Here is a 14302-nt window from a genome sequence, read left to right as displayed (position 1 = left end):
TGCATTACCAAAAACAAATACTGCAGACAAGAATAGTTAATTAGGGAACAAAAAAAAAAATAAGTCCCTATGCCTGCAATATGTCAATGAAATTTAATTTGGTTCATGTTCCAAAAGTCTATCTGGTTGTGGAAAATAATATGTCTTAAAAGAACTGCATCTGGAAAGTACATCAAAAAATGTCCCCAAATGTGTAGAAATTTGTTACAATCTACCTTCAGTCCTACTCCATCCAATTCAAGCTCACTTAGTCCTGGTCCAGGAGGTCCTTGTGGTCCTACTGGTCCTGTTAAACCTTGTTCTCCCTGGAATCAATTAAAAAAAGCGAATATTATAAATACATTATAAATACAATATCAATACATTATCATGTAGTCATACAAAACATAATGGTGATGTCTTTGATTATTTGTCTCCAACTGATGAAGACAAAGCCAGTGTCCACCAGGGGTCTATTTAAGTTTTCTTTACATCTTCTGTCTTCAATAAGGGCTTTTCTTTTGGTCTCTAATGTGTCCACACAGCCTTTGTGAAAGCTCTCCAACCATCTCTTTCAGAGGCCATCTTCTGCCAGTTACTTTCTTCTATGCCAGTGTGGTCAAAATGGAACCCGAGTTGATTTTGTATAGCGCCTGTAAGTGCTATAGAAAATATAATTTACAACCAAATATCACAATATAACCGAAATATATAGCATAATACATTATCACACTGAATACATTTAATTTTAATTTTAAACAAGACATAAAAAAACACTCAAAATCTAAATCAAATTTCAAACATTAGAAATTAAATTTTATGATAATTACAAATTGGAATTTAGTAATTTTTGTGTTTGAATAACACAACTATATGAAAAAATGGACCACATAAAAGGTCAATATGGTTTTGTTTGTTTGACATGTGTTGCATATTCCTTCAGAATTTAACTCAAACCTCAGAGCTAATGGAGGGGATGACAGCAGGCAGGGTTTGAACCCCGGACTACTGAGGTGAGGTCCAGGGTGCATACCACATGACAGACTGCCATCCAATATTGTAATTTGAGAATATATTACCTTTGGACCAGCTGGACCCACAGGACCTTCAGGACCTTCATCACCTTTATCACCAGGTAGTCCTGGAAGACCCTGTACACCGGGCACTCCTTGGGGACCTGGTTCTCCTCTAGGTCCTTGAATGAACTGAAACAATTTATAAATATCATAAGTGACATTTGGAATGATGTGCTAAGTCTGGTGACAGACTGTGATGCACTAAGCAGAACTAAAAAGGCAGTATTGTGTGGAACATAAAATGTTTAACAGTCCCAATGGCAAAGTAGTTGTGTGGGAGATAAGTGTGTGTGATGTGTGTGTGGGTGATGTGTGAGCTTAACCTGTTGAATAGATATTTAAAGCTGGGGGGGGGGTAAAGTCAACTTGATTTCTTAATTATATTTGAAGCTTATTGAAATTTTCTAAATGAGAGCTTTTGAAACAAATGATTAAATACAATTCAACTATCTGATATAAAAATCTAACAAGTAAATTTTGAGTGTGGATAGTGTGAATGTATATTTTGGTTTTCTATAGTTAGAAAGTTTTGTTTGGTGCAATGCACATATCGTAAGACAAATTTTCTTAGGGATAATAAACATTATTATTATTATTATCATTATTATTATAGCTAAAAATGAGCAACAGTTTTAATTGGTTATTGTATCTGAACCACTGAACAATTAATATGCTTTGTTAGTGTGATGGAAGCTATTGAGACCGTGAAGAAATAAACGAGTCGACAAACTGGAAACAACTACCAATCACAAAAGGTTATCTTTCTGTTGAGGTTGAATAAGAAGTCTCTCAATTTCCATTGTCAGCATCCAAATATGTGGAGTTGGTTAAGACAGTAGCTTTTTTTTTGGTAAAATAATACATAATTTTTCTACGGCCTAGAATTAAGCCTAGCTTTAGATTGATACCTTATTGTTACATAAGTCTCATATTTTTGCAAAATCTTTGAAATACGTTGTCATTTTTTATCCATTTAAAAACCTTTTACTGTTGGCTTTAATAAATAAAGCGATGCTCCATTCATCTTAGTGTAGATATTTACTTAGATCTGTTTGGTTTGGTCTTCCACAAACTGAGTTTATTACCCTCATTTCAAACAGCCTTTTTATCTCCCTTTCCCTCTTTGCCTGCACTACACCCATTCACCTGGACTGGCCATGTGCAAAGTGTTTCAGATTTTTACTAGTTTCTAATTCCAACCAAACTTTCTGTCATCTCATGACATTCTGCTGTGAGTGTTAACCTAGGTTCCAATTATTTTTATTTAACTCTTTCAGTGCGGCGTTACTCTCATTAATTAAATCCCAGAAAGCTTCATTTTTTTCTATCAAAATAATTCGCACTGAAAGAGTTAAGAGAAGTCTTAAGCCTAAAATACATGAAAAAAAAAGTCCTCTTCCATTTGGTTTCAAATGGAAGACACTTCAATATTTTAATATACATTTTTTGTTCCTTTTCTACGAGTATTATCCCCATTGTAAAGAACTCATGCTTGTTTTTCAAGCTTAATTAAAACTTTAATTAATGTTACTTTTAGAAAATAGTATAGACATCAAAAACCCTTTTTAAGGCTGAGAATGTTTCTGTAGATGTTAGCAATTTTTATAATGTTATTAGCTAAAACATTCATATTATCTCTGAGCGAAGAAGGATTAAAATGATTATGTGACTCACTACATGTTATTAGAAGAGATATGTTATTTGGACCAAATTTGATGTAATGTTTTACACTAAAAAAAACTGTTTCAATTTAAAAACAATTAAATGTTTTTTTTTTTTTTTTGTCTACTTTGAACATTTTCATTTAGGGTAAATCTAAAACCTTAGAAGAATGACTAAGTTGAGATGTATCACACACAGACTGAATATCTACTGATAAAAATGTCATAAAAAGTTTGAAGCCAAGTTTACTTTACAATAAAGAATTTTTTTCTGTGTACAAAATGGATAACAGCCCAACTCCAGTTGAATTTAGGGACTAAATGAGTTAGGGATTGACGGTTCTCCAAGAGAAACATGAACTGTCAAAATTGTAAGAAATTTGTCAGAAATATTTTTGAACTAAAGTCTCTCGAGTGGTGTCAGACAATATTGCCATTTTTAGCTAGACCACTCCTAATACCTGGTGCAGCTACTGTTCTGTGACTGTGAGCAGGGCCTGTCCTACAGGTTGCAGGGCCCTATGCAAAACGGATTGCGTGGGGCCTAATTTGGGTTGTGATAAGGATAATAAGTGAAAATTAAGATTTTGTATTACAAAATAAATTGAATTTGAATATTTGAACTTCTTGTTTTCGTTAAAATTTGGCTTATTATTACATTTTTATTAAATGAAAGCTGACAATGCCGGTTTTTTTTAATCGCGAGTATGATTGGCGCTTCCCATGTTGAATGATGCCCCGAAATGACCATTTTGTCCGTTTTAAGGATATTTGCATCAGTTTTCAGAAGATTTTAATAATTTCAGGAGATTTTCATGACTTTTTCTTATATTTTTTAATTTTAGGAGAATTCCTCGAACCCTTTAATAAGTTAAAATAATTTCATTTAACAATTTACACCTAGAATTCGCATTGCGCGGGGCCTATGAAGGTGCGGGGCCCACTGCGGCCGGATAGGTTGCAGTGGCCTAAGACCGGCCCTGACTGTGAGAGACTAGCGATTATCACATTATAAAACATTGAGATGTATAAAATATTTAGGAGACAGAATTGCTAAGATATTGTAGTACATAACATGCTAAAAGAAACTGTAAGAACACTAACAAACAAAATGAAATTTCCTAATGCCTGCACAAAAAAGGCTAAAACTGTTGAACCGACTCAAACCAGCACACTTTTTTTAGAACTGTTTAATATTTCAATAAAATTTGTTTACATTTTTACAGTAGCTACAATTAGTTAACACTTTCTTTATAGTCCAAAAAAAAAAAAAAAAAAATTCATAAGTTTGAGTAAAAATTGAATTTCTAAAGTCTAAAACTTAGTGACAATTGAATTTCAAGCCAAAAATGTCCACATAATAGTATGTCTTGTTAGATAACTTGATGGAGTGTGAATGTTGTGGGTTCAATCCCCACACTAGCCAGTAATTTTTTCTCTTTTTGCTTTTCAGTGTCATTATTAATATTATTATTATTTGAATAGAAAGAAGAGTTGGATTTAAAAAAAAACAATATTAATTCTTTTAAATCTAACATAAAATCTCATCTACAAAAAAGTGATTTGAGTTTTATGTTTTAAGTTTGGCCAGTTTTTCATTTGTAATGCTGCTGAATGTTTCATCTATTAGAAATAGTTCCCACTAAAGTCTGTACACTTACCTCACCATCACCACTGATATCCTGAACAGTCTTGCCTGGCGGGCCTGGTGGTCCTACTGGTCCTGTATCACCTTTCTCTCCCTTGGGTCCCCCCGTTGGATATCCTGGTGGCTCTCTGGGTGCTGGCAATCCTGGCTCACCCTGTAGAAACAAACTCACTTTTTTTTCAGATCTGCTATTAGTTTCTAGACCCAAGCTCACAAAGTTTGGTTATATATTTCATTCAACTCCTCTCCAATAACGTTTCATTCTACCCCCTTCACCAATAAGCTACTTTAAATAAGTTTATAGACTGTTGAGTTACAGCCGATGGGGTCCCTAGCCTGCTTTCAACACATATTTCCATTCATATCTCTCCTGGGCTTTTTGTCTCTATGCCCAAACTCTAAGTTGCTGATTAATCTGCCTCTACATTATCAAACCATCCTGTTTGTAGTCTGCCTTTGGGTTGTCTGCCTCTTGGTATACTACTTTTGCTCCTCTGTAATCTGACATTATTTCAAAGTGACCTACCCTTACCCCAATTTATTTTTCCATCACTGTAGAGGGGTCTTCGTATAACTGATCTATCTCCTGGTTAATGTATTTTCACCATTAAGTTCCATCTTCGATAGCACCATAGATTTTTTCCAATAATTTTATATTCCGAAGTATTTAGAAGATTTTTTTTAGTTTTCAGCGTCCAGGCTTGACTTACATAACTACTGGTCTTATGATGGTTTTGTAGATAGTTTTCTTTCAGTTTTTCTTCAAATTGTTTGACTTCTAAGTCTGTGCTGGCTGCTAGAGAATGTTGCCTGCTGTTATTCAATCATCTTGTGCAGTACTGGGTTTAGATTGGAATTCCTTCTTAGTATTTGAATGTTTCTACATTTTAAAATTGTTGATATATTGTTCTTCTCTCTTATTAATTATGCCAGACTTGATTTGACTGTGAAGTCATTCACATTGAGATGCTTCTTCCAGTCCTATTGATAAGGCAATGTCATCAAAATATGCAAGATATTGTTGAGATTTGCTGTAGATCCTTTCTATTGGTCACAGACCTTTTGTTTTCTAATGCAATTAAAGCAAACAATAAAAATAATATATCTATAATGATTTTTTAAATAATAAATAGTGATGCTAACAAACATAAAGTAGAATTAAAACACTATGAAAATATAAGACGTAGAGAAAAAAAAAGGAGTTATCTCCCATACACACCTTCTCTCCCTTTGTTCCATCTCTACCTGGTACTCCACTCTCTCCTTTAGGCCCAACAGGTCCAAAGTCTCCAGGAAGACCTGGTAATCCTGCAGCTCCTGGTGTGCCTGGGTCTCCTTGGTAACCCTGAGCAATGGCGACAATCAAGAATTTAATACAAATGCGAGTATTGTTTAGGTGCAAAAAAAAAAGTGTCAGTCAATCCCTAGTCCAGCAAGTAATTAAAAGATTCGGGAGGGTCTCCACAATAAATATAACAAACAAGTAAATGATGAAATGTTTAGTCTCATAAATTAACAGATATGGACACATATCACTGTTGCTCATACAGATTTGAAGATTCTTACAGCGTAACCCAAACCTCCAAGCAGCGTGACAGGAAATGGTTAAAACCATGAAGCATATATATTTGTTCATCACTAGCTCCTAGTGACTCTTTCAACTCCAGTCATTCACTAAAACTGTAATTACATAAGCATCTATAAACTAAGACAATACTTTTTGCTTTTATCTAGTAAAAAAAAAAAATAAATTTCATCTAGGTTTAAAAAACGTTGATGTAAGTTTAAAAACTTTGATCCAAGTTTTAAAAACATTCATATCTAAGCAAGATTTCATCTGGGCTAAACTAGCTTTGTGTAAGCGTAAGGTAAAGGTCTTACAACTTAACAGTTTAAAAATAAACAGTCCTAGAATAAAACAATGTTACAATATAAAACATACTCTCTCCCCTTTGTCTCCTTGTAAGCCCATGGGGCCTCTGTCTCCTTTCTCACCAGCTGGGCCTGTTGCCCCCCTTATTCCAGCAATACCTTGTGGCCCAGTGGGTCCCTGTGGTCCAGAAGGTCCAGGTGGACCAATTCGTCCAGGGCCAGTTATCATCTGTTAGATAAACAGAGGTAGAAGTTTAACAGCAAAGTATTTATAGCTGTATATAAAACACACACTGTATATAATATCTCTGTAAGCCAGTTCTATATACACATTCTTGATATAAAAGATAGAAGAAAGTCATTACATTTCAAATATATATGAATCAATGATTACACAGTACACAAGTAAAATAATCTATATTGAGGGAAATTGCATTAATTATTTGAAGTCAGAGAATGTAAAGTAAAAGAATGTGTACAAGATTCCAGACGGAGAGAGTTAATATTTATTTCAAGAACACTTGATTACAAAATACAGATTGTAATTATTTGTTTATATGTATGAAGACTTTAATATTTTATTTAGTTGCTTACAAACATTAAAATTATAGGGTAATGGTAAAAAATATAATTCTCAGTATACTGTCCTGGAGTTTCTTAAATTTATTGCTTTTATGAATAGCCATACTCTAAGTCAAATGTGCATATTCATTGGTTATAAGCTCTAATTTGCATTACACACACATAATGTTTTAAAATAAAAAGATGAAAAAAGTTGAGCATGTCAGCTTCAATCTTATTGTATTTGACAAATGACAATCATCAGTGAAAGCAGAAGTGACAGAAGTGAAAGCAGACGTGACAATCACTTACCTCCCCATTTCCACTGAAGCTGCCGCCTTCTTCATCAAACAAACTAACTACGTTTTTGCCAGAACCTGGAGGTCCAGGTGGTCCGGGCGGTCCTGGCGGCCCAGGAGGACCAACTGGTCCAATGCCACCTGGTATTCCGTTGATTCCATCCATACCTGGTATTCCTCTGAGTCCATTATCACCTGGAGTTCCTGGTATACCAGGATTGCCCTAATCAAAAGTTGGGGGGAAAAAAAATGTGTAAAATATAAACAGAATTCAAATAAATGTAAAGGCTTTCAGGTGATACCATAAGTCATCATGACTCTCAAAGATGTTCTTACAGGGAACACTATCAGGGAAAAGATGTAGAGGCAGACAGAGAATGCATTATGGGAAGACAGCATCAAAGATGTAGAGGCAGACAGAGAATGCATTATGGGAAGACAGCATCAAAGATGTAGAGGCAGACAGAGAATGCATTATGGGAAGACAGCATCAAAGATGTAGAGGCAGACAGAGAATGCATTATGGGAAGAATGAAGAAGTGCCTGTCATTAAAAGAGAATCTAGTCAAGGCAAAATAGAAAAGGACAAAGACTGTTGACAGATCATGTGTGGTGTCCCAATGGTCCAACAGACCAAGGGTTAGGTTTGTCATTTTAATTCTAACATTTATGTCACAGGAACTTGTGCCAAACATTATGTTTGTTAAACGCACTTTAGAAATGAAATTATTATTATTTCTAATATATGTGAAGGCAAAATTAAAAGTGAAACTCAATATAGGTTACTTATCTTCTTCTTATGTTAAAATTACAGAACTTCAAAAGAGAAAATTTATTAACAATAGTTCTATATATTCTAGAATCCTCTGCAAATAATTTAAAATTTGTTCCAAACTAATGCAATTTAGTAGGTCATTGATGTAATGGGGAAAGAGTAGTCCATAATAATAACAAGGCATTGTCTTCAAGTTCCAAAGACTGAGGAAGAAATTATCATTTTAAATGGTATGTAAACCCACTTGTGAACCTATTTGTAAACTCACTTGTGAACCTATTTGTAAACCCACTTGGGAACCTATTTGTAAACCCACTTGGGAACCTATTTGTAAACTCACTTGTGAACATATTATGTCAAATCTCAGACAGATACAGCTCTTGCTGTCAGTGATAAGCAAATTTTTCATCATACATCATACAAACATACCAACACTGATGTAAAAAAATATTTGTAAATTTAAGGTCCAATAATTAATCTTCACATTCAGGAAAGTCCAACTATCAGATTTATAGTCTAAAAGCTACAAGAACTTTACCAAAGATCCCATAAATTGTTACAATAAAAAGATAATATAGTGTCAGCCTATTCTATAAAAGAAAAAGAATACTACAATATAGAAAACAAAATTTGGGCAATGTTGATCTACTGAATCTATATTAAAAGTAATATATAGCTTTTATATAGTGCTACTTTCATGCTTATAGCATGCTCAGAGGACAATCTTATTTGTGAACCAGTGGGGGGAGGGGGGTATCTGGGAAAAAAATTTCGGTGCTGCTTTTAGGCGCTCAGAAAACAACTCTACTTGAGTCGGGTGTTGAGCCTCGAGCCCCCTCCATAGGTAGCCAAGCCAAAGCCAATTTCAAGCGTACTTATCCTTTTGACCACGCATCCCACAATAGAAAATGGGAATTTGCAGTCATCAGCCAATCATAATGCAAGATTATTTAACTAGGTAATAATTATCTTAATTTCTGACAAATTATCTTATCAGATGTTACTTCAAAAAAAAAAAATTGCTATCTGAACTTATAGCTAGATTGTATTGACTGAAAACTAAATAGATTTTAATATCTCAATAGAAAGAGATAGATTGTACTAACATATAACTAAATATATTTTAATACCTCAATATAAGAGCTAGATTATACTGCCTTCTAACTAAATAGATTTTGAATCTCAATATAAAGAGCTAGATTGTACTGACATCTATAAAAAAGCTAACAAGATCCTCGAAATAAAGAATCACCCTTTAAGTCAGGATTTTGTGATTTTACCATCACAAAAGAGATACAAGACACCGATGGCAAAGACAAACAGACACAAACACTCTTTTATTCCCCTGGCAATCAAATCATTAAATAAGAACAATCTGATATAAACTTTGTCACGTAAATTATGAGTGCGTCTGGTGTGAATATACACTTTGGTTTCTTATAGTTATAATGTTTTTTGTTTGGTGTAATGCACAAATTGTAAGACAAATTTCCATACGGACAATAAAGATTATTATTATTATTATTATTAAATATATTTTAATATCTCAATAGAAAGAGCTAGATTGTACTGACCGGTTCTCCTTTAGGTCCCATTGGTCCAGTCAATCCTTGAGGACCAGGTACACCCTAGAAGTGGACAAATAATGATCAGTGGTGGCATATTATATTATATTATTATAAATTATCTTATTCTTTTTGCATGATACAAATGAGAACATTGTCTTATTACCACACTCAATGTTTCTCACAGTATCAAAACATTTAGTTCAGTTTCCAGCAAACAAATACTAGATTACTAACACAGTGAAATACTAGTGATACAGGTCAGTGAGATAATAGAGGTCAGAGTTCAGAATAGAAACCTAATGGCAGACTAAAGTGTGTGATTGTAAGGGTTTATTTAGTGATATTGGTTACTTTCTAAATCTTACTTCAAACACCATTTAAGAAGAGAACAATAGAAATCAATCAATTCAATAAAAATAATTACATTTTTCTTAAGGGAAGTACTCATTGAATCTTATCTTATCTTATAAGATACAGACGTTACTTCAAAAAAGAAGATGATTACGTCCTAGGTGTCATGTATTTGGTCATGCATGTTAACCAATGACCTAATCTTCGTTGGTTGCCTTGGTTATTAAAAAAAAATGACCAGTCCAGATTTAGGTTTACGAAGATATTGTTGAGGCTACAAACATTAATCTTGTAAAAAAATGTTTTACATTTATTTTCATATGTGTGAAGAAGTTACATTTTTAAAAGAAATACAATTAATTAAGCACAGATTTGTTTGTTTTTGTTAGTTTTTTTTTTGATACAGATAAAATGTAAGTTAAAATTGGAGACATTATGTCCAATTAAAAACAAAAAGAACAAAAACAAGAAGGAGGATATAAAAACAAAACAATATCGAAAAGTTATTTCCCTTTTAATTCTCTCCAACAACTACTGAATTACAGACTGGCTAAGCTACACACCATTTGAACTGTTAGGGGCTTCCACGCTGTGTCTAATGCGGATAAACCAAATGGTGGTTATGTTCAAATAATGAAATCCATTAACACAGGCGAAAGGCCAAACATTTAAGTTATTCCACGCTGATACTGAATGTAGAACAAGAAGTTTAATAATAGCGACGGGAACCGTCGAATGTCATCAAGCTAAATCTCTATGTCCCTAAAAGCCTCTGTCTCTAAAGCCATCAAAAGTAGTCTGTTGAAATCGGTTTCTTTTTTTCTATCCTTTCTCAAAACCTTGTCTAGTTTTTATGAGTTGCGTTATTGTCTCTAAGTCAAAACTTCCCCTATTAGCGATACAAATAACTAAGTCCTAATCGTGGCATAACAAACTACAGACCTGCAGAAGTACAGATCTGCTAAACTACAGGCCAGCTGAACTACAGACCTGCTGAACTATAGACCAGTTGAACTATATATCATGGTTCAATGATGACCACTTTGTCATCCATGGGGCTGAGGGCTTTGCACTGGGGTTTTATGCCTCCTCATGTGGCTGGTGAGACCTATGTGAGCCCGGAATGTTTGGCTGTACACTGGGCAGGTTATTCCAGCTGGAGCAAGTGTCATTGGCCTTGACCAGTTGAACTACAGACCCGCTGAACTGAAGACTCACTAAACTACAAACCCGCTGAACTACAAACCCGCTGCTTACAGATCAAATAAACCAGTGCCCACTAGACAGCTCTGGTTGGGCATAAAATGAATCCATAAAACAATTATTTGTCAGAGATATTGACTAACAATAAAATCAAGAAAAACAAAGGGTTACTAAGGCAACGATAATCAAACTATTCACATAAATGCTATGTTTAGAACTTCATTAGTATTATCGATTGCATGTTTAAAATAAAATTTGAATTGCTGTCAAGGTTTTCATCTGCTAATATTGAGATATATTGAGATACATAGCTACTTCTTTTTTTCACATATTCTCAACTATTGTATTTAATAGTTGCTTAACAAACAAATAAATAATAGTATGTATAAAACTATAGAAATTATTATTTTTCTTTCTGTACTTAATGTGTCATTTAACTTGCTGCTAGCATCTTCATTGAACTGATTATTATACTCTCTCTGACTGCTAACAAAATGAAAATTACTAGCTGATAAGAGTACACATTTAATTCAAATAGTTCAACACCATTTTTTTGTTTCTAAAATAATAATAAAAAAAAAAAAAAAAAAAATATAAAAAATGAACCAATAGAGGTGATCATCTACCTCTCCCCCCCCCCCCTTTCCCACCTACATCAAACCAGGGAGACTAACATCCACAACAAAGAGGTGAAGGAGATCACAGTAAGAAACAGAACAGCCATTTCAAAACGAAAACAACTACCGGTACTACTATAATTAAATACTATATTTCACAGCAGTATTAACTTTTAGTTTGCTTTATTCAAATAATTGCTTCCTTTTTTTTTTTTCAACCAATTTAAACTCGAAAGAAAATTCAATACGTATATTTAAAAGTGAAAAGATAACCCTGCCTAGTGTTTAAGCAAACCAAGAGTTACAGCACTTTGCAGAACTCTTTTTTTTTTTAAATTGAAAAGTTAAGTAAACCAAGTCAAATGAATCAGAAAATGTAGATTTTAAAGAAGATATCTACTTTAAGGAAAATAATTCTGACCAAAGGGACTAAACCATAGATTTTTTTTTCTACATAATAATTAATTTCAAATGAGACTGTGAACACATATACACATAGAAATTTGACTAGTAAATGAAATCCATGCAGCACAAATTTTAGAAAAAAAAAATTAAACAAAATTGAAAAAAAAAAATTAGTTTCATTTTTCTTTTAATTGTTACAAATAGATGAAATTAATACTTACTGACAACCCAGGCAATGGATTAATAAATGATCAATAAAATAGCATATTAATTAAAATTAAAGAAAATGATATAATTGGTGTTTGTCTTGTTTGTTTATTTCACATACCACAAGACTTTGCAGCCATCCAGTGTAGATATATGTGGCTGCTTACATATGGTCTTGCTAACATGTTACATAAGCTGCTCTAGGAATGAAATTTTTATTGAACTAAAATGCTGAATTAAATATTGAAAAAAACATTTCTTGTCTTGAGATTTCAGAAACTTAATTGTGGAGTATATTATTTTCAAAGGTAAGATAACTCTAGACTTGAATTATTCACATGAATGGTGCCCCGTTGTTTTCCAGTGAATGCCCCTCAGAAGATGACTTACCGGTAAACCATTTTGTCCATCTCTTCCTGGTGGTCCAGAAGGTCCTATAGGTCCTTGAGGACCTGGTGGTCCAGTGATTAACTCCAAGTCTCCTTCAAATTTACCTGGAAGCCCTGGAGTACCAGGTGTACCATCCCTGCCAGATTCACCTTTGGACAGAAAAAAACTTAGAATACAATCACTGTAGAGAATGGATAAAAGAGTTCTGATTTAGCTTAATATCTTATTAACATCTAAGATGTAGCCTACTTTTAATAAAGAAGATTATTAAGCCCAATTCATGTTCAGCAATTAATTTAGCCGTGCATATTAATTAGCATAGATAAAAAAGTTCCCCTTTCAGACCTCGTGGTCTATAGGGCAGATGATGTAAAAGTCACGTGTTTCTGTGGCCTACGGTTAACAAGGGTGTCAAGTGGCCAGCACAACGACCAACCGCCTATACTTTCCCCCCAACTAATGTCAGGTACCCATTAGACTCAGAGGCGCCCAAAGATCCTGAAAGTTAAAACCTCAGTCTTCACCAGGATTCAATCCCGGAACCCCCGGTTCAGAAGCCAAAGGCTTTAACGTTCAGCCACCGCACCTCCTTAAACTTAGATAAGTCATTGTTTTTCCTGGCTGATTCAGGCAGCCCAATTTATGCTCTAATGGCACTAGGGAAGAATCAGCACTTGTAAGAATGTATCCTAGTATATAGAATAAGAAATGTGCCTATATCTTTGTTTCACTGTATAAATCTACTTATATTTCACTGATACCAACGAGATGAATAAAAAAAATTTCACAGATCTATTGTCAAAGGGACACAACCTATGTAACTATGTCTTACCTTTCTCTCCTTTATCTCCCTTTGGTCCAGGCTTACCATCTTCCCCATCACCTGAGCCCAACAAGTCATCAGAAAACCTTGTAGTTCCGGCAGGTCCTGGAGGACCAGGAGGACCTGGGGGTCCTTGAAAACCTTGGAGGCCCCTTGGTCCTACATCCCCTTTTATTCCTTGAGGTCCAATGACAGAGTCGCCCTGAAAGAAACACATCATAAATGTATAGCATATCAAATTGTTTGTTAGAGAGATTGTTAGATTGTTAAAAGAACAAAAACACACATGTAGATAAACACATTAAGTAACAAATAAATGAAATCTTAGCATGCAAACACATTAAGTAACAAATAAATGAAATCCCTGCATACAAACACATTAAGTAACAAATGCATGGAATCTCAGATTTGATAACCATTGAAACAACAATGAGGTGAAGAGAGTTATAAATTAAAATTGTCTGGAGAATGGAGACGAAAAATGTAAAGAGTAGTCAACAAGCAAATTTTTAAATTTATTTCTTTAAAAGGCTAAGTACAATTGCACTTCCCTTAGCTTGGCTACCTATGAAGGGGGCTCAAGGTTCGACACCTGACTCGGGCAGAGTTGTGTTTATTGAGTGCCTAAAGGCAGCATGGAAAACCTACTCCCAGATTACCCCCCCCCACACACACACACACCGGTCCACAAATGAGATTGGACCATGGTGCTCTGAACATGCTATAGGCATGAAAGTTGCGCTACATAAGTGCTATAATTTAGTTACTTTCATATAAGTTCCCCTTTTCGGACTTTGCAAACTATGGCACAAATGTTAATAAGGGAATCTTTTTCTTTCACCAATGGTTAATAAGCAGAGTGTCCAT

The 14302-nt window shown here is 34.3% G+C and overlaps 1 protein-coding gene across 3 annotated transcripts in view; it reads right to left on the bottom strand.

Annotated features, from left to right (window-relative positions):
- Nucleotides 1–14302, bottom strand: part of LOC106079144 (collagen alpha-1(I) chain-like) — a 154843-nt gene that overhangs the window by 16127 nt on the left and 124414 nt on the right. For all 3 annotated transcript variants that reach the window (XM_056014457.1, XM_056014458.1, XM_056014459.1), the window contains exons 9-17: nucleotides 13445–13637; nucleotides 12613–12761; nucleotides 9446–9499; nucleotides 7110–7319; nucleotides 6307–6465; nucleotides 5584–5709; nucleotides 4378–4518; nucleotides 1059–1184; nucleotides 216–305 (exon numbers count right to left, since the gene is read on the bottom strand). In XM_056014457.1, the coding sequence (XP_055870432.1) occupies nucleotides 216–305; nucleotides 1059–1184; nucleotides 4378–4518; nucleotides 5584–5709; nucleotides 6307–6465; nucleotides 7110–7319; nucleotides 9446–9499; nucleotides 12613–12761; nucleotides 13445–13637 (1248 nt within the window). The remainder of the gene's footprint in view (nucleotides 1–215; nucleotides 306–1058; nucleotides 1185–4377; nucleotides 4519–5583; nucleotides 5710–6306; nucleotides 6466–7109; nucleotides 7320–9445; nucleotides 9500–12612; nucleotides 12762–13444; nucleotides 13638–14302) is intronic.

This window comes from Biomphalaria glabrata, chromosome 16 (assembly GCF_947242115.1).
Source record: "Biomphalaria glabrata chromosome 16, xgBioGlab47.1, whole genome shotgun sequence".
Lineage (NCBI taxonomy): Eukaryota > Metazoa > Mollusca > Gastropoda > Planorbidae > Biomphalaria > Biomphalaria glabrata.
This window is presented reverse-complemented; position numbering and strand designations above follow the sequence as displayed.